Source organism: Cicer arietinum, chromosome 4 (assembly GCF_000331145.2).
Source record: "Cicer arietinum cultivar CDC Frontier isolate Library 1 chromosome 4, Cicar.CDCFrontier_v2.0, whole genome shotgun sequence".
Taxonomy (NCBI): domain Eukaryota; kingdom Viridiplantae; phylum Streptophyta; class Magnoliopsida; order Fabales; family Fabaceae; genus Cicer; species Cicer arietinum.
The window spans coordinates 17,620,039-17,639,649 of record NC_021163.2 but is presented as its reverse complement, the minus strand read 5'-3'; the positions used below and the strand labels follow the sequence as shown (position 1 = coordinate 17,639,649).

The 19,611-nt window shown below is 31.4% G+C and overlaps 3 protein-coding genes across 5 annotated transcripts; 2 read left to right on the top strand and 1 right to left on the bottom strand.

Annotated features, from left to right (window-relative positions):
* Positions 1–3,974: 3,974 nt before the first annotated feature.
* On the bottom strand, positions 3,975–7,265 carry LOC101497292 (G-patch domain-containing protein C1486.03-like). 2 transcript variants are annotated; one of them, XM_004497206.4, is made up of 5 exons: positions 7,213–7,265; positions 6,905–7,001; positions 6,755–6,808; positions 5,951–6,073; positions 3,975–4,580 (listed from the first exon to the last, which is right to left on the bottom strand). In XM_004497206.4, the coding sequence occupies exons 2-5, from the start codon at positions 6,980–6,982 to the stop codon at positions 4,449–4,451; spliced, it is 387 nt and encodes a 128-aa protein (XP_004497263.1). In that variant the 5' UTR covers positions 6,983–7,001; positions 7,213–7,265; the 3' UTR covers positions 3,975–4,448. The 2 variants fall into 2 exon arrangements, with proteins under 2 accessions (XP_004497263.1, XP_004497262.1); XM_004497205.4 differs by lacking the exon at positions 7,213–7,265 and having other exon boundaries at positions 6,905–7,205.
* Positions 7,266–8,163: 898 nt separating this feature from the next.
* LOC101496961 (thioredoxin-like fold domain-containing protein MRL7L, chloroplastic) lies at positions 8,164–10,776 on the top strand. Its single transcript, XM_004497204.4, has 5 exons — positions 8,164–8,382; positions 8,476–9,011; positions 9,824–9,905; positions 10,012–10,123; positions 10,228–10,776. The coding sequence occupies exons 1-5, from the start codon at positions 8,263–8,265 to the stop codon at positions 10,362–10,364; spliced, it is 987 nt and encodes a 328-aa protein (XP_004497261.1). The 5' UTR covers positions 8,164–8,262; the 3' UTR covers positions 10,365–10,776.
* A 1,386-nt stretch (positions 10,777–12,162) lies between these two features.
* Positions 12,163–19,606, top strand: LOC101496531 (uncharacterized). 2 transcript variants are annotated; one of them, XR_189695.4, is made up of 12 exons: positions 12,163–12,746; positions 13,535–13,818; positions 13,928–14,122; positions 15,145–15,491; positions 15,932–16,223; positions 16,353–16,511; positions 16,664–17,029; positions 18,039–18,104; positions 18,243–18,291; positions 18,449–18,572; positions 19,130–19,273; positions 19,377–19,606. XR_189695.4 is itself a non-coding variant. In XM_004497203.4 (11 exons), the coding sequence occupies exons 1-11, from the start codon at positions 12,428–12,430 to the stop codon at positions 19,212–19,214; spliced, it is 2,286 nt and encodes a 761-aa protein (XP_004497260.1). In that variant the 5' UTR covers positions 12,163–12,427; the 3' UTR covers positions 19,215–19,606. The 2 variants fall into 2 exon arrangements, 1 of the variants encoding a protein (XP_004497260.1); XM_004497203.4 differs by having other exon boundaries at positions 19,130–19,606.
* The last annotated feature ends 5 nt before the right edge of the window (positions 19,607–19,611 follow it).

The window sequence follows — 19,611 nt, the reverse complement described above, 5'->3', positions numbered from 1 at the left end:
CATTGTATTTTGAAAAATACTCATATGTTCTGCTATTGAATTCCCATTTTTGTATTTCATATTCACCAGGTTCCCAATCAAAAATGTTTTATTTTGCACATTCTTTCGTTCATACAACTCTTTTAATTTTTCCCACATACTGTTAGCATTTATTTCAGTTTCAACATATGGATATACACTCAGATCCAACCATTGTCTGATCAGCGCCACTGCCTTTCTATTCATCTTTTTTTGTCAGCGTTAGATTTATTTGTGAATTTAGCAATGTCACTCTCAATAAGATCATACGAATCTTTACTGTATAACATGTTTTTCAAGAGAGTCTTCCAAAATGTGTAATTAGAAGAATTGTGTTTAATCATATTCGGACATTTATTTTCCTCATCCATTTAAATGCACAAATCAACTGAGCATACCACTTTGTTGGCAAACATCAAAGATAATTATGTCAATAATGCGAAATATTTTTCCCCCACATGTGCAGATAAATGGCCAAACAGAAAATACAATTTCACATAGCAATAATAATTGGTAGAAAATTAAATATTAGACAAACACAATTTTTAACGTGAAAAACTTTCATCAAATTGAGAGAATAAAAAACTACTCATAATGTATATTAAAATAACAAACTCAGTGGTAGAAATAACCTATCAAAATTGTAAATCAAACGGAGCAAGTTTGCTACAAACACCTATTACCACCACCAGAACCAATCTTTTTTCTTTTCTCTCATTGTCGCCGCGTGTCTTCGGTTTCCTTAGAGTACTATTTTCTTTCTTTTTTTCTTTGGAATTTCTAAATCTCTTTTTATTTTCCTTCAGATTCAGATGGGCCTAACCTAAAAATCATATATTCTCTCCCTTTGTTTCTTTTCATTTTTTCAATAATAATAATAATAATAATAAAATTGATGGGTTTAATTTGGAAAGGAAGTCAACCTAACTTTCTACAATTATAGTATGGTGTTGTAGTTCTATGAATTATTAGATTTAAATAGTCTAACTGCCCATATAGATGGTTCAGTTTTTTCTTCTAAATCTAAAGATGATAGACGGAATTATAGTGTTACAAACCATGATGATCTTGGTACAAAAATATGTTTGGTGATCTTTACAAGATTAAAAAGGATCCCAAATTAAACTTAAAGCTGAATTCAAATTACTGATCATAAATAACTTAAAGTTGAATTCAAATTACTAATCATAATAGAATTAAGCTTAGTAGGCTTGTTGATCTTTTCTATTTAAATAAATCAGTGGAGACCAAAAGAATAAAATAAGTATAATTAAATACACTAGGAAAAGGAAGAATGCAAATCTCCCCTAAGGAAGAATGCAAATTTTCTTTTATTTATTCATTAATATATTCATTAATATTTTATAACATAGTACAAAAACAATATCATGGCTTCGATTTAAAGGTATTTTCATAATTTCCAAAAAATAAACAATTTATGTACTTGTTTCCGGCGTGATTCAAACACAACCTAACCTCTAATAACTCAGAAGAGGAACAATGAAGTTCAGCTTTAAGATTTGTAACCCCGATTACTTATGGCTTTTATGAAATCTACTCTAGTTTGATTGGATGAGGAACTTGGAGAAATACATTCTTTTATAAGTATATCATAAATATTTAAGTCCTTCCATAAGTCATTTACACGGTGAAAATATTGACTTTGGTCAAATGTTTTGTATGAAGCTGTTTCATGTTTCCTCAACTATACTTCAAAAAAGTTGAAGTCTTGTTCATTTAAAGCAGGCCATGAAATTTTGAGGCCAGCCTCTCCTTTAGAAATCTGATGAAAAATTAATTATATAAAATATAAATTAGAATAAAGACTAACAAAATAGTTGGACCGACTATATAATCAAAAATTTAGTAAGTGGTTTGTCACTAAAAATCTGAAAAAGTAAAATCTTATTCTTTATAATAAAACTTACCATTTTTTTTCCTTCAACTTTGCCACTTGTTGATCATTGGGGTAGCAATAAGATGGTTGTGGATTAGAGTTGTTTGAAGGCCACATACCATGCCTCGTAAACAAGCTTAGTTTTTTGCAGCCAACCTTACTCCTGCAGTAAGCAGGTGGCCATTGCTCCACAAAAATAAAGTAATCATATTGAGCATAGCTGTTCAATGGCACTGCCGTCAAAAGTATGAACAGATTAAAAGGAATACAAACTTCATCATGGTTTTTGCAAACTTATGACCAGTATGAAAATCAATTATATGAAGTGATATGGAAGATATAAGAATATTTATAGAGTTGAAAAAATAATGGACATATTCTTGTCAAAATGTGTATCTATGGTATGAGTTTTTCTTCTTCTTATCTTCACAATCCACCATTTTAAACATTTGGGACATGTTTAGCAATTTCTCTATTTTGGTTAATTTCCAAAGTTGTTTGTTGGCTATGATTAGGAAGGAGTGCATGTTCACATTCAAACATAATCTAAGCAGCAACATGGACTAAGATATTTTACATTTCTGCATTGATTAATTTAAAAGTGTAAAATGATCATTTATGAATTTTTATTCTTCCTTTTATTGGAAGTATAAAAAACCTTAATAAATGAGTTTAAAAAAATTCACTATTCAAATTCACTATTGAATGTGCACAGTGGACTTACTTTGCTAATTGGTACTTTTTGCTGAATGCACTTACTCTTTTGGAATTAATTAGACTATTTTGTGGGAGGTTTTATGAGTATGTATTAATGACGCTTCTATGAATTGAGTTTGCACTACCATGTATTTTTATTAATTTTTATTGACTTTTCAATTCCCATCAAATATAAGCTGTAACATTTGTGTCACATATATTACGTAGGGGTCTATTAAAGGAATAAAAACTAAGTAAGTTTAAAAAAAATAAAATTAGAGAATAAAATAAATGAAATAAATATATAATGTAAAGAAAAAGTACTAAAGTGACAACGATAAATAAAACTCTTTCATTTATTTACTAATTTTATTTTTTTTATAAAGACTAATTATATACTTTTATTATATATATACACCACATCATATTACATGTTATGGTTTCTTTGTTTTATTTTTATAATAAAAATGTCATGACTTCCATAGTATCCATGTTCCACAGTTTTTATGAGGACAAGCAATGTTTTGTGATTCTTTCGATGGTCTAAACACAACCTTATTTCTATTAACTATGAATTCTCACAATAAAGTTTAGTTATAAGACTAACATATTTTCTTACCGCTTTAACGATATCTTTCCTAAGATAGGGGGAGTTCTTACGCGGAGAAATTTGCTATTTAATGTATCAATCATATCATAATAAAGATTAAACTCATTCCAAATTTTGTAATTAGAAAATATATATCTAGTTAATTAATGATATGCAGCCACGTGTTTATTTCTGACTTTGTGCTCTTGAGATGGATTTATTGAGCTGTAAATATTTTGTTGCATACACAAGGTTAGTAATTTTTTTATTTACTTATTTTAGTTTTCACACTTGAGATTGTAGAAGCCAATTAGTGTCATTATCAGCTGTGTATACGGAACATGCCAAAAGTTTGGTGTTACTTGTTAGTGTATTTAATAAGATATATTTTCAATTTTTTATGGTATATCTTATTAAAAAAATAAAGAGTATTTTATCATATATGCTAACATATTTAAACTTTCCTTTACAATAAAGTTTTTAAATATGACTAAATAAAATAAAGTCTTTAAATATGTAAAAAAAAATATTAAAAATGTTAACAAGTATACAATTGAAAATGAAAACCGCACCACTTTGGCAACTCTTTTTTTAATTTGTTTACTCTAAAATTTGATTTACATACATCATTTTATATTGAATTGGATTATAATATCTCTATTTTCAAAACATTAACTAACAAAATTTTAAATATAAACATACAAATTCATTTTTTTTATAAGATTAAAATTTATATTTTAACTTAAGTTAAATATTTATTCTAAGAGTAACATGTACATGAACACTACTAATAGATTTGTGTATTTTGTTTTTGTCAACTAGATAACATTCACCTTGATTACCACAATCTTTGCGATCAATAGGATAAAGTAACATATCACTTCCATGGGCCGGAGTGAAAACAAATGTTTGGGGAAAGCTAAGTTAAATATTTATTTTCTAAATGAAATACATGTGAATACATCAATTTTTTAAAACAGAAGGGGCGTGACTCTCGTAACCTTCCCTATGCTTTTTGCATATTTCTATATTGTACAAATGATTTGGAAAAAAGTAGTTGATTATTTACACACGAAAAAGAAGGTGTAACTCCTTCAGTTTGCAAAACTCTTTCCTAGATCCTGTATGTATCTTGGGGAAAACACCTTTGAGATCTCCAACTTGCACAGACTCTGAAATCTTCTTCATTACTTAGAAAGTGAATGCAAGAGGAAATGCTGACGTTCAATATTATGAACCTGTTAATATTCATACATTTTCAGGCCAGAACTCTCTAAAGAAAGCGCGCTCAAATTCCTTTTCCTGCATCTTCTTTTCAAATTCTTGCATCTTTTTCACTCGTTTAGAAAGTGCTTTGGTTTTCTTTTGAGACAAATGTTCCTGAAACAAATTGAAGTCAATGAACAACACGAAATCATATTCAGAATATTTTTCTTCTATTCTTTAAAAATAAGAAACGGAGAGAATTATGTAGAAAATAAAGATACCGCAGTAGTACATAAAATTTGCTACTTATTATAATCAATTTTTACTTTCTTCTACTTGTTGCTTCATCTCTCTTATTTTCAATTTTGGTAGTCTTAATCATTTCTTTTAAATTTAAAAAGAAGAGGTAAAAACTAAAAACTTCAGAAAAATGACCCTTCAATAAAACTTAGACGTAAAAATACTTAAAATATATTCAGAGTACAGTCAGAATGACAAATGTCGTAAAGCAAGAGTTTTTCCTAAGAGAAAATAGGGGAGGGGATTCGAATAGAACGACTCTAGACAAAGAAAATGCAGTATTTCACTAATTACTTATAGTTGTTCAATATATAAATTGACCCTATACCTTGATTCTTTTATAGTGATACTATGCTTCCTTATCTAATTACAAGTACATATTATTTTGGTGCACACATATCCAATTACAAATATCAACTAGGCCTTTCCCCACTATCTACATATTACTTAAGATACAAATACAAATACATATTACAAATATCAACTACAACGATCAATATTACCTCTAAATCAAACTTAATGTTTGGTTTATAGTTTTCCTTGGCCTCCTTTTGCCTCTAACTAATGGGCTATTCTCTATCTAAATGGATATGTTTGGTAAGCACTAAGCATATCTAGAAGAAAGATAAAAATATATGGGCTGAAAGTGACATTTAATGCAGATTTGTAGTTATCAAAAGGTCTTTTGTATTTCCACCTTGTGTTCTTACACTACTTGACCCCTTCATATATATATTTTCTATTGCTCAAGTATAAGCAATTTGAACACTTTAGAGTCATCCATAAAACCTATCTAGATTATCTTGCGCCTTTTCCAAAAAAATAGAAAGAAAATGTATATAGTTTGGTTTAATTCATCTTATACTTCCATCAATCTTCTTAACAAATATATGCCTTCTATGGTTAATCTTCCAGACATAAATCAAACTCAAAATGGTTATTGTGAGTTTCTCATCTTAATCTATGCAGACTTTCTCCTTCATAGATTGATAGTATAATTGAAGTTAATCTTACTGTAGTTTGCATAATTCTATATGTCGCCTTTGTTATTAAAATCTATCTCAATAAAATAACATGGGCAACTAGTACTACTTGAAATAAGAAAACCTTTGGAGACTATCGTAAGTTTCCCGTTCCAAATGAAAAAATCAGCACCATTTTGCATAGCTACTTATTATTGTAAATTGTTTATAACAACCACCAAAGCCTTTGGAAACAAAAGCAAACCGTAAGGAAAAAAGTACCTGCTTATTATCTCCTTTGGAGGAATCACCGTGATCAGGTTTCACAGCCTTTTTCTTCACTTTATCAGCTCCCAAACCTCGTTTATTATTCTTCACATGAGTTTCCACAGGTTCTAATCTACCCTGTTTCCAAATTAAATTTATTCATCAGAACTATTGCAAGTTCCAAAACCTTTTTCTTATGATCAAGATAGAGTAATTTATAGATATGAGAGAAATACTGAAACATGAGCTTAACTGTTACTTTTGGAATCGGGATGAGAAAACAAGCATAACTTTGTTGCCATCAGTTCTGCTTAGGCATTCCATCAATTGTTATACTTCAATACTAATTTAACCCAAAGTTCCCTTTCCCCGGTTAAATTAGTCCCTGAATGTGCCAATTAATTAGGGCAGAAAGACCCAGACCTAAGAACTAACTTGACTGAAAAAATACAAATTTAGAGTAAAGGGCCCCTAGAATTGCAAAATGTTAATCAAGTTTGTCCCTCTACATTAAAATTAATCCCAATATTACAAATTTAATATCATTCTAGTCCCTGCAAATACCAACAGAGAGACAAATTTGATTAAAATTTTGTAATTCCATGTATCATTTTCAAAATATCCACAATTTCAAAGACCATTTTGGGGTATTTACTCTACAAATTTAAGTACCTTAAAGGTAACTTCCCCCATTCAGGGTGACACAGTATCATTAAAAAATGGCATGAAGTAACAGAAGAGCTAAAAGATATGATTCCATCATCATTCACAGCAATTTTTGGCAGTGAATAATGAAAAAGAGAGAGCAAGAAACAAAACCTGCTCAGATACTCCAAGACCAGTCCCTTCTTTCCAACCCTGCTTCTTCAATAGCTGCATATCACAGCAACACCATCCCAAAATACATTTACAATCACAAGAACAAGAAGAAAAAGAATAATAGGGAAAAAAGGGAAAGAAACAAAGAACCTGAAATCCTATATTAGAAGAGTTGATTGTTGTTGTTGTTGTTGTCGTTGCTGTTGCTGAACCCAGCATCTCTTCCATGGCTTTACACACACTTAATCTATGCATAAAATCAAATAAACCATTAAATATTCGAAAATTCGTATGACAAATTCATGATTGCATTACTAAAACCCTTTTCCAGTTTTCTAATGTTACGAAACAACACTCGATATATAAAGAAAACTGTAGCCTCAATTGAATGAAACTTTAAACCAAAACAAAACTAAAAGTCGAAAGAATTAGGAATAATGGGTGCGCCTGCGCCCTACCTCGTTCAACAACGGTGTCGCGTTCTTCTTTTCTCTTTCTCAATTAATTGCTGTTATTTTTTAATTAATAACTAAGGGTTAATACCGTTGGCTTAAGTGCAAAATTGGTAATTTAAAAAATAACTAAGGGTTGTTTTTAAAAAAGTCAATATTGAGTTCCAAATTAAAATTACTTTTCTCCTTCTTATTGGCAACAAATTATAAAATTTTCTCAAAAGCAATATTTTTTCCTCATTACAATTAATATTATTTTAAGTTTTTTTGCACGTATACTAAAAAATACAACTATTAAAAAAAAGTAACATTTGTCAAATTATTTATTTTAATTATCTAAATGATTTTTTTTATTTAAAAATAATATTCATTCATTCATTATAAAAAAAAAGTACACCAATCAAAAAATGTAAATACAAATTTGCTAAAAATAAAAATGATGAATCTACGAACAAACTCACAATAACCAAGTTAATAACATATTTTATATATCTACAAATTTGATAAAATTAAAGTAACAAAATATTAATATATATGTATATGCAATGTCATTGACAATAAATTATTTATTGAATTCGTTTGATCTTGATAAAAAATAATTTGTTAATCTAAATAAAATAAAAATTGTATTAAGAGAGAAAAACAAAACAATGTCACACTTAATTTATGAAATAACAAAAAAAAACACACAAAAATAGATGTGTGTAAATCATTTGTTTATGTAAAAAAGATAGAGAAAAACAATGTGAACAGAAATTTCAGACAAAAAATATCATAAATTACAATTTTCTATATGAAGATTAATTTTTTGATAAAATTTAAATATTTTATATATTAATTTATTTTCTACATAATTATTTACAAATTTATGTCTGATAAAATTTTATAAACAAATTTATTAAAAAAAATGACATTGATTTGTGATTAAGTTATAGTGCATGTTAATATTTGTTGTTCTCTAAGTGTGTACATTTAGTTGTACTATCCGAAGAGAAAGAAGAAAGCAGCATCGAAGCACAGAAATTGGAGGGCGGTTTCATTTCCCTGCTTGAAGAAATGGCACTCACTTTGCCCTTCTCATCTTTCATTTTACCAATTAAACATTTTAACTTCAACTCTCTTCACTATCACAAACCCCTCTTTCATTTCACCCTTTTCTCAACCCCCTCTTTCCAGGCAACTACATCAATTTCTCCTTTTCTTTCCATACATATTATTCATTTTTATATTTACTAAACAAACTAATTTACTTCTAATTCCCTGAAACAGATTTGTGATTCCAGAGCAACAAGAGTTCAAGCACTCAAATCTGATGGTGCTGGTTGGAACAGAAGAGGAAAAGAACCATATAGTGACAGTGATGATGATGATGATGATGCATCCTCTCCCTCCAAAGAAAATGACCCTTATGTTATGAATCTTGAAGAGAGACGGGAATGGAGGAGGAAAATTAGACAGGTTATGGATAAGAAACCTACTATTGAAGAGGTCGTAGACACCGACGAAAAGAAGAAGAAAATGCAAAAGCTTCTCAATGATTACCAACTTGTTGTGGAAGAGGAGGATCCTAATTGGCCTGAAGATGCTGATGGTTGGGGATTCAGCCTCGACCAGTTTTTTGACAAGATTACCATCCAAAACAAAAAGAAGGAAGATAATGATGATGTTGATGATGATAAGCAAATAGTGTGGCAAGATGATAATTACATCCGTCCCATCAAAGACATAAAGACTGCAGATTGGGATGAAACTGTGTTCAAAGACATAAGTCCCTTGATTATTCTTGTGCACAATCGTTATAGAAGGTTTGTTCTAATGCTACATCTAATTTAATCTCAACATGGTATACTTTAGCCCTGTAGTCACTTGAGTTATAATTAGCTGAATGGAAAGATATCCAAAACTGTTGTTTTTTGCTGACTGATTCATTGTTGTTTGTTTGTTTGTTTGTTCTTATAAGCATGCTGCAGAGTTACATGTATGTTACGATTAATAATGGTCATTTTGGAGAACTCTAGTCTGAGTTGTCTGCCATTTGGAGCTGGCCGTTTTTACTTCTTACATTGCTACAGAAATTTCTTTTCTTGATTTAGTTTTCCTGTTGTTGAATACTTTTGTGTGTGCAAAGTTAGCATTTTTTAGATTTCTGAATGTTTCAGAGAGAATAGAGATTTCGTCCGAGAGAAAGCAATGTGTATGTATTTCTATTACGATTCAGATACCAAGAACTTGTATTAATACACGAGAGACTGCTCTTAACTAACAGTGTTAGTTATGGCTGTTATTAAACCTGTACAATAGCTTAGAGTTTACAATAAACAAGTAGTAACTAGCTATATAGAGTCACATTCGAGAAACTATACCCTCATACTAGCATGCATGTTTTTTCCTTTTCATCTTTTGGAATGGGCTCTTAAGGATGTTCTATTTAACTTTCAACCTTATGTGCAAATAGCCTCAGCATTTGGCGATAGTACTTCAAGATAATTTAATTGGGTCTGTCTGATGAGTGATGACATTGCTATTATGCTTTTGAAATTGTAGTGCTCCATATCATGTTTACAATCAAGAAAGTCCAAAACAATCCTTATACTAACTTTTTCACTTCTATTTTTAGGCCAAAGGACAATGAAAGAATTCGAGATGAACTAGAGAAGGCCGTGCATATCATATGGAGCTGCAGATTACCCTCACCAAGAGTAAGAATTAGTAAAGTCATACAATACAATCATTCCTTTGGTTTCAGCTATTTTATTACAAAGATGGATTTGTATGTCTCACATCCTATTATATATCATCTGAAAGTGTGTAGCGCTTGATGCTGTTGTTGAGACTGAACTAGTTGCTGCACTTAAAGTTTCAGCCTTCCCGGAGGTTATCTTTACTAAAGCAGGGAAGATTTTATTCCGTGATAAATGTATGACTCTGTTACCAAAAAGTATTCAATAATTTTTTTATCTTTTCCATTTATTTGTTCCTCTTTATCTGACCGTGATTAATTTTCATTTGGTGGATTCTCAGCAATTCGCAATGCAGATGAGTGGTCAAAAATCATGGCCTTCTTTTTCTACCGCGGAGCCAAACCATCGTGTTTGACTAACACTGCAAATTTCCCGGAAAATATTCCTTCTCTTAACATCGATAATCCAGTGTCCTGAAAAATTGAAGAGCTCGAAGTTTCTATCAAGCCATTTAACAATGCCTTTCAGCCTTTGTATACGATATGCATGGCGAATGAAAGCATAGCTCCATTGACTGCATGCAATATGATAAAATAACTGCAAGAAAGTTCCTACAACCGGTTGTTTGATATGTGACCATGGAAGTGATCGGATAAAGCAAAATGGAACTTGGAAGACGAATCTTCATTTACCAATTGCCAGTTTAATCAAAACATGACATAAGATTCGCGGTGGCTTATGAGTAATGTCACTAGTGTACATCAAGAAGGCACTGTCTGAGGTTGATGGTGGTGACACTCAGAGACATCAGAATGTTGTAACAAGTAGTCTTATGTATTATGTTTCGTTTATTTCATTTTTATGTGAATCTTGAATATTCTTATTTTAATGGAAACTAGTGAATAAGTAAAATGAGAAGAAACTATAATTATAATTACGTAAAAAGAAAAGCAAACTATAATTGTAACTAAGCCTTTTCTTTATCTTACTGAAAAACAAAGTAAAGTTGGTGATACATGCTGGCAATAAAAGGTGCTAATTATAATTAAGTAAAAAGAAAAGAAAACTATAATTGTAACTAAGCCTTTTCTTTATCTTACTGAAAAACAAAGTAAAGTTGGTGATACATGCTGGCAATAAAAGGTGCTAATTATAATTAAGTAAAAAGAAAAGAAAACTATAATTGTAACTAAGCCTTTTCTTTATCTTACTGAAAAACAAAGTAAAGTTGGTGATACATGCTGGCAATAAAAGGTGCTAGAGCAATATGGTTTTTACATTTCATTGTTGTTGGTGAGGTGTACCTCTAGGTGAGGTGGAGTGAAAAGCCACACAGGATGGACAATGCTGTTGATTTTGTTATCAAACCCTTCTCTCAATTAAGCAGCTTTTGCTCAATACCGCACCATTCAACCGCCAAATTTATCAAAGTTTTAACTAATTATCAGCCACAAAGATGTCCCATATATGACTTTTCAGAATAAATTATGGCTCTGTTTGATACAGCCAAACATACTTATAGCTTATACGCTATAAGTTTTGTTTAGTTTATATAGTTTATACTGAGAGGATAATTTAAGTAGATTTTGAATTATATTTTATAGATTATTATTTATTTTTTAGTTTTATTTTTGTTATTGTAATTAAAATTATTTTTTACTCATTATAATTTAATTATTATAATTTTTTAAATAATTTAAAATAAATATATTTATATTAATAGGGGTTGGTATAGTAGAAGGAATTAGATTTCCACAAGTAGTAAATTTCAGTTTGAATCTTTTTAAGATGAATATTTGTATTTAGTATTTAATAGGCTTCAAATAAAATTACACTCGTAGAAAAAATTATTTATAAATAATTTATATTATTTAAACTTAAAATAATTTTAGTAAATAATAATTTATTTATTATAATTTAAAATATATAAATTATCTAAATAAAAAAGTATCACATTATTTATTATAATTTTAAATTATTTATAAATAATTTAAATTTTAAAATAAATTACTTATTTATTTTAATTTAAAATAAATAAAATAGATAAATAAATAAATAATTATCATTGTATTAATTTTTCAGATATATAGCTATCAGGTAATTTTATTAAACATAATCTATATTTATCATTGTATTATTATTTTTCTAATTTACGGAAGAGACAAAATAATAATTAGCGAAAATATGTCTGGTGCAGACATAGTATAGAACAACAAGTGGAGCACAATGCAATATTCAATAATACAATTAAATAGTGCTGGACAGACAGAGTAACCCCTCTTTTTTTAATTTTATTTGAACTTAACCCCTCTTTTCTCCCTCTTCAAGCATCAAGAGTACGGAAAAGATCATATAAATTACATATTTTTTTATTTTATTTTGAACTTAACCTCTCTTTTCTCCATCTTCAAGCATCAAGACTACTGAAAAAATCATATTTATTGCATCATATAAATTACGTACCATGTCATAATTTTTTAGGTGGAAAAAAAGGCAATTACTTGAAAAAAATTTGAAACCAAATAAAGAACAATAAAATAATGGTATATCAAAATCTTGGCTTAAACATTGGTCGCATTTTCGTCGTTCCTCTAACTGTCTCCCTCCTCCTCTCCTCCACTCTTTCTCTTCCTTCCATCGCACTCTCTCACCACTACCACCGCCGCCGTCCAATGAGTTCTCCGCCGCTCTCTCAGTCTCCGCTTCCTCCAATGGCGAAGAAGGTAGATCACACTATGGAGCTGTTCGGCGATGTGAGGATCGATAACTACTATTGGCTCCGAGATGATTCCCGCTCCGATCCCGATGTACTCTCTTACCTCGCCCAGGAAAATGCCTACACCGATTCCGTCATGTCAGGTACCAATCCTATCTCATTCATTATCTTATCTTCTATCGTTTTCAGTGCATTATTATTATTTATTTATTTATTATTATTATTATTGGATTTTTATTTTATAAATTTAGATAATAATACTATGATAGGGATTGTGGTGGGACACTGTAAGCAACACTGTGAAAAGTGCATTTACTTAATTCAGTGCACCGGTTTCAAACTCTGAACCGAACTGGTTTAGCTTCAAGAACATAACCAGTTTTAATTTTAATGTATTCCGCACTGGTTTGAAATGGTTCTGGATTCCGAATTATTTATGAAATATGACATTGTTAAGTAAACACTAAGTAAAGACAGCCAAACAGATTTAAATGTAAATTTTGATTTTTTTTTTGTAAACAAAAATTCTGATATTGATTTGATGACCGAGATTGTGTGACTGCGTACAGTCACAAAGGCTGTGTCTGCGTACAAACCAAGTCTGGAGAGGGTTCATGGAAGTGTTTCAAAAATCGAACTGTTAAATTGGTTGAACCTTGAACCAGCCTTTACCACGGTTTAGTTATTTTGGTGGTTCGATTGCAGATCTGTCCGGGTTCAAGCAGTTTAAGGCAATTGAACCATGTCCTGGTTTGATGTTCAATTTGATTTTTAAAACATTGGTTGATTGTGCAAAGGGTGAAGGCTCAGTGACTATAAGGTGCTGACTTGGAAATCTTACTGCTATATCTAATACACAAACTTAAGCAGGCTTTTGAGGAAATTTTTTCAAATTACTTGAGAATATTATTCACATTTTATAAATTTTTAGGAACCAAGAAAATTGAAGATAAGCTATTTGCCGAGATAAGAGGAAGGATAAAGGAGGAGGATGTCTCTGCACCCTTACGCAAAGGGCCTTATTACTACTATACAAAAACTTTGGAAGGTAAAGAGTATGTTCAACGTTGTAGGCGCCTTATACCCGATAACCAAAAGTTTCCATCTGTTCATGACATCATGCCCACAGGACCTGAAGCTCCTCGTGAGCATGTTATTTTGGATGAGAATATCAAGGCACAACAACATGCATACTACCGTATTGGTTCTTTTAAGGTTATTATAGATTGTTTCATTATCATGGCATTTTTATTTTGCTTTTTTCTGTTTTGTTTCCTAATTTCCAACCTGCTTTTATTTTATTTTAAAATGTATTATTTTTCAGGTTAGCCCAAATAACAAGTTGGTAGCATATGCAGAAGATACCAAAGGAGATGAAATATATACCGTTTATGTCATGGATATTGAGACTCAAGCTCCAATTGGAGAGCCTCTTGTTGGTGTAACATCATACCTTCAATGGGCTGGTGATGATGCTCTAGTTTATATAACAATGGATAGTATTCTTAGGCCTGACAAGGTGGGATATTCTCCTTTATTCAATAACAATAACAACTGCCAAAGCTTTTCATGGTTTCATTAAGAGTCTTTCCTGGTTTCACTTTCCCTCAAATTATTAGGCTATCCTCCATCTTATCAACTCTTTAAACTAGAGCTTTTATTGATTTTTCCCCCTCATAGGTCCAAACAACTTAGTCATGATCCTATGAACTTCTCACATGTCCAATGCCCTTGAATAGTGTTTCAATTTCATTTTTTTAGGAGTGAAACTGGCTGAATTGAATGGGATGCTAATTTAGCCAGATAAAGATGCCTTAAAACAGGAAGATGAGATTTGTGGTTACTATGTGTTTCAATCTGTTACTGAAACTGGCCAAATTGAATTAGAAGCTATTTTAGCCAGATAAACAAATTGAATTAGAAGCTAATTTGCCAGATAAAGATGCTGGAAAACTAGAAGATGAGATTTGGGGTTACAATGTGTTTCAATCTGCAACTGAAATTGAACGTTTTCTGCTGAATTCATAGCTAGACACAAGTTCTGACTGATTATCGGATTGAGCTTTCTTAAGGAAAACAAATTAGCCAAATTCAGAAATAGTCCCACATAGGCAGTTCGGTTGGCAAAACTAAACTACTAAATTACTAACATTTTCCAAGAAAAAGAAATCAGAAATAAACAAAGATCTCTAACAAAGTTGTTTTTATTCTTTAATGCTTTTCTCATAGACCAAAAACTAGCAGCTTCAGAAAGAAAAAAAAAGACTCCAAAAATCATTAAATTGCTTTTTTTTTTTTAAGTTTGAAACAAATGCAACCCCAAGTCCTGCTTCAACATGGCACAGACACACAAACACACACATATAAGGTTTTATTTGACAATTAGTTTTGTATGCCATAACCAAATTCCTTTTGTTTTTCGCCTCACCTTTAAACCATTATAATTTACCTCATGTGTCTATAAGTTTTAGATTGTTTATTATTTCAGTGCAAATGGATTATCTTATTTTTCATGTTATGCTAATGTCTTAAGTGATACAGGCATGGCTTCATGTGTTGGGAACAGAACAATCAAAAGATACTTGTCTGTACGAGGAAAAGGATGATACATTTTCTCTCGACCTTCAAGCTTCCGAGAGCAAGAAATATTTGTTTGTTGCATCAGAAAGTAAAACTACAAGGTTCAATTTTTATCTTGATGTTTCCAAACCTGAAGAAGGTCTTAAAGTTCTTACACAACGTGTGGATGGTATTGACACTACTGTCAGCCATCGTGGAGATCATTTCTTTATTAAGAGGAGAAGTGATCAATTTTTCAATTCAGAGGTTGTAGCTTGTGCTGTCAACAACACCTCCTCAACTACAGTTCTCATTCCCCACAGAGAAAGGTAACACAGATTTTTTATCATTGCTTAGCTTTTTCCTTTATTTTCGGCGTAATGTTGAGTAATTTATAATGACATTGTGCTTGGCTTTTGAATGTGAGGTCACTAGATTGCGTGTTGAAAAATATTAATGAAATGCTTTCCAAAAATGTTGGGTTACTAGAACTTGAATAGCTCTTACTTTTTATACTAGATATGTTTTCCATTTTCAAAAGCCATAACAATTACCTCTGGGGATTAAAAGTTTCATCTACACTATGCAGTTTGTACAGTGAACTAGTTAGCTGTTGCATTATTTTCATATGACGATGCTTATCATCTCTCAACAATCAGCATCCTTAATTTATTCTGAAAATTGTTATCATGAATAAAAATTCAAAGAATGGAAATTTTTGGAGTGTGTTTTTTGACCCTAACCAAACCTTACATTGAGTTTTCTTTAGTGTGAAAATTCAGGAGATACAACTTTTTAGTGATCATCTTGTTGCATATGAGAGAGAAAATGGTCTACCAAAAATAATAGTTTATCACCTTCCATCTATTGGGGAACCACTAAGGAGTCTTGAAAGTGGTCAGGTGGTTAGTTTTATCGATCCAGTATACTCGGTGGATGCTTCAGAGTCACAGTTTTCGTCAAGTATTTTAAGATTTTCATATAGCTCATTGAAGACACCTCCCTCTGTGTATGACTACGATATGAAGGCTGGCGTTTCAGTTTTGAAGAAGATTGACTCGGTAAGTTCAATGGGCAGTTAAATTCCAAGCTGTTCAATTTTGCACCAGGTCTTGTGAAATTAAATCCTAGAGACTTATTTAAAAATTTATTATGATGATAGTGACAGTTTTTCCTCCTATTGTTGTCAGGTTCTCGGAGATTTTGATGCATCACGATATGTCACTGAAAGGCAGTGGGCACCTGCTAGGGATGGAACTTTGATTCCCATATCACTTGTTTACCGAAAAGATCTTGTGAAGCTTGATGGATCAGATCCATTACTACTTTATGGCTATGGGTCTTATGAGGTAAATGAAGAGTAACAACAGTTTATATGAATTAAATTGCACATAACAATGCCAATTTTGAAATCTTTGCTTTGATTTTGTACTGGCCAATGCAGCACATGAATGTTTATTACTTGAAATTCTAAATTTTATTGACCTCAAAATTTCGACAGGTATGCATAGATCCCAGTTTCAAGTCATCAAGGCTTTCATTGTTAGATCGAGGTTTTATATATGCTATAGCTCATATACGTGGAGGTGGTGAAATGGGGAGGCAGTGGTATGAGAATGGGAAGCTGTTGAAGAAAAAGAACACTTTCACTGATTTTATAGCAAGTGCCGAACATTTAATTGAAAAAAAATTCTGTTCCAAGGAAAGACTTTGCATCGATGGAAGAAGTGCTGGGGGTTTGCTAATTGGTGGAGTTCTTAATATGAGACCAGATTTATTCAAGACGGCTGTTGCTGGAGTACCTTTTGTGGATGTCGTGACTACAATGCTTGATCCAACTATTCCTCTCACTACTTCTGAATGGGAGGTAATTTTCTTTCTCTTAGTCTGTCATTCCATACCAACATGTGAAAATGATTCAATACCGATTAATTGGATCCTAGAAATTAGATTTTCCGTTTCTGATATTCAATCATTATGTCACTTAAAATGGAGAGATATAGTCTTATTCTAATGTGCTTACTGTTTCCCTTATGAAGCATAAGAAAGCATCACTTTCAGTGAAGACGAATCCGTTGCATTGGTTTATATTTCCCTGATGAATTCTCTTATTCTTTGCATTATTAATTATTAATGAAATGTTTGAAGACACGTTGTAACTTGTGAGAAAGGAAAATATCTTTTACAAAAAAGACAACTGAGTGCTTCCTGTTTGAATTTTCAGCTTTAAAAAAATTATTGTATTGTGAAGGCAGAGTGTCAAATGTGTTAATTTAAGTTTTACACTCACCTCTCCTGAAATCTGGTTAAATATCACACCTCCCTTCTAGTTTTAAATTGATCAATAACCTTCCTTATTTTTCTCTCTCATGACGCTGCCCCCCTTCACTCTCATGACAGCTACATCCCTGTCTCACGTTACTGTTGTATAATTTTGGCAACCAAATTGATTCAGAAAAAATGACCTAAATCATTTCTGCTGCATCATATAATTTTGTGTAATTACTTGTTTGGATGTCCGGTCAGCTTCCATTTTTTACTTCCCCAAACAATTTCGCTGCGGTTTCCATGAAGTTAAAGATAATAGCTTCCAGCTTGACGCATTAAAGGTATTTTCACTGTGAAAACAAACGAGCAAATGTGTCATGCCCACAAGCTTTCTTGGCTGTCATAGAATTCGTTTAGCTTTTAAACTGGTATTAAGAAGAGGCACTATATATATAGCTGCGTATATTCCTTCTGAGATTATTAAAGTATGTGAGTTTTATTTTATGTGTGCCATGAAAGTTCTTGAAGCAAGTACACTGAATATCGAATGTGATGATTTCTCTTGTTTTTCTTTTGGTAATTGAGATTATTTCCTTATGTTACTGCAGGAATGGGGTGATCCTAGGAAGGAGGAATTCTACTTCTACATGAAGTCATATTCCCCTGTTGATAATGTGAGAACATAGACTGCACTTGATGGCCTGTAACCTTCAGTGTCTATTTATTTTTGTCCGAGCATAATTTTTATTCTCTCTTGTATCACATCATTTTTGGAAATCATGCTTTGTTTTTCTATTTCTCATTCTATGCAGGTGAAGGCACAGGATTACCCACACATTCTTGTTACAGCTGGATTAAATGGTAAGCATATTTGATTCTTGTCACAAAGCTATTCTTTTTTCAATATGTAAAGCCAAAGCGTTCTACTTAGCGGTTACTAATAATTTGGCTGGAAAACTATATTTTGATTTTACATGTGATATTAGCATCTTATCATCTCTGCCTGTACATGCTGTAGACCCGCGTGTTCTGTATTCTGAACCTGCAAAGTTTGTGGCAAAACTGAGGGATATGAAAACCGATGATAACTTACTTCTGTTTAAATGCGAGCTTGGTGCTGGACATTTTTCGAAGTCGGGAAGGTAAAGTATAACCTACAGCTGTTCTGTTTAATATTTGTTGTGTTTTACAATTACTTCTTTGTTCTATTGTTTTGATTTCGGTTGGGGAAATTGGAAATGTTTAGTTTAATAAAGGTGTTGATTTTGTAACTCTTTTAAGTACGTTATTGTGAGTAATCTGATTAAGTTTGAGCGATATGGATTTTTACATCTGTGGACGAGTTAGAAAGAAGCTAGACTATTTTTCCCAATGATTATGGAAGCACCTTTTATGTGTTGTAACTTGTATGAACCAGCTCCCAAGTTGTTCCCTAGGAGTTTAAATGAAGAACTAGTTTTGAACTCTCTATGAAGTGTAAAATGAGAAAATAATAATACATTTATTTATTTATGTGATTTTTACAACTCTTAAAAATATGAGTGATTTTTAAACCATTAAAATTATAAAATGACTCCACCTCCACCGCACCACCTTTACATTCCTCTTTAAAGACAATTTCACTTTCGAATAATTTTCTCAAGCGTACTTAGTGTGCTGGAATTTTATTTATATCTTGGTATTCTTTGTGTGAATGTAGATTTGAGAAGCTTCAGGAAGACGCCTTCATTTATACATTTTTCCTAAAGACTCTAAACATGACTAGTCAGCTTGAGTCTTCTTGAGGTAATGAGGCATGCATGCAGTGAAGAGATGGAGTGATTGGTTAATCCATGGCTTAAAAGTGAGACCAGCAGCATATATATTGAATATAATTTAAGATTTAAATATATGCATACTGTGGATGTAATTCCTTTTTTTATGGTGGCGATGTTGTTATTTAATAGGCAATTCAAAGGTTTTCACACAATTGAGGAATTTTCCCAGTTTGGCAGCACGATGAAGGAGTTCTCAGCCTTTCCCCTTCAAGTTTACGGGATGTTTCCCATTTCAAAAAGCTCTAAACTTTACATGTCAACTTCAAATTGTTTGGAACTAATCTATGTACAAATTTCTATTTAATTTGAAAACTATTTATTTTTATTTTTATAAAAAAAACTTGTTTTTATTTTCTCTATTAAG

Excerpts from the sequence above, each read along its gene's own strand:
- LOC101496531 (XM_004497203.4), top strand. The coding sequence starts at position 12,428 with ATGGTATATCAAAATCTTGGCTTAAACATTGGTCGCATTTTCGTCGTT. Across the intron at positions 14,123-15,144 it reads GTATTCTTAGGCCTGACAAG|GCATGGCTTCATGTGTTGGG; the intron begins GTGGGATATTCT and ends TAAGTGATACAG. Across the intron at positions 18,292-18,448 it reads TGTTACAGCTGGATTAAATG|ACCCGCGTGTTCTGTATTCT; the intron begins GTAAGCATATTT and ends TACATGCTGTAG.
- LOC101496961 (XM_004497204.4), top strand. The coding sequence starts at position 8,263 with ATGGCACTCACTTTGCCCTTCTCATCTTTCATTTTACCAATTAAACAT. Across the intron at positions 8,383-8,475 it reads TCTCAACCCCCTCTTTCCAG|ATTTGTGATTCCAGAGCAAC; the intron begins GCAACTACATCA and ends TCCCTGAAACAG. Across the intron at positions 9,012-9,823 it reads GTGCACAATCGTTATAGAAG|GCCAAAGGACAATGAAAGAA; the intron begins GTTTGTTCTAAT and ends TTCTATTTTTAG.
- LOC101497292 (XM_004497205.4), bottom strand. The coding sequence starts at position 7,009 with ATGCATAGATTAAGTGTGTGTAAAGCCATGGAAGAGATGCTGGGTTCA. Across the intron at positions 6,809-6,904 it reads CTTCTAATATAGGATTTCAG|CTATTGAAGAAGCAGGGTTG; the intron begins GTTCTTTGTTTC and ends TGTGATATGCAG. Across the intron at positions 6,074-6,754 it reads GTCTTGGAGTATCTGAGCAG|GGTAGATTAGAACCTGTGGA; the intron begins GTTTTGTTTCTT and ends ATTTGGAAACAG.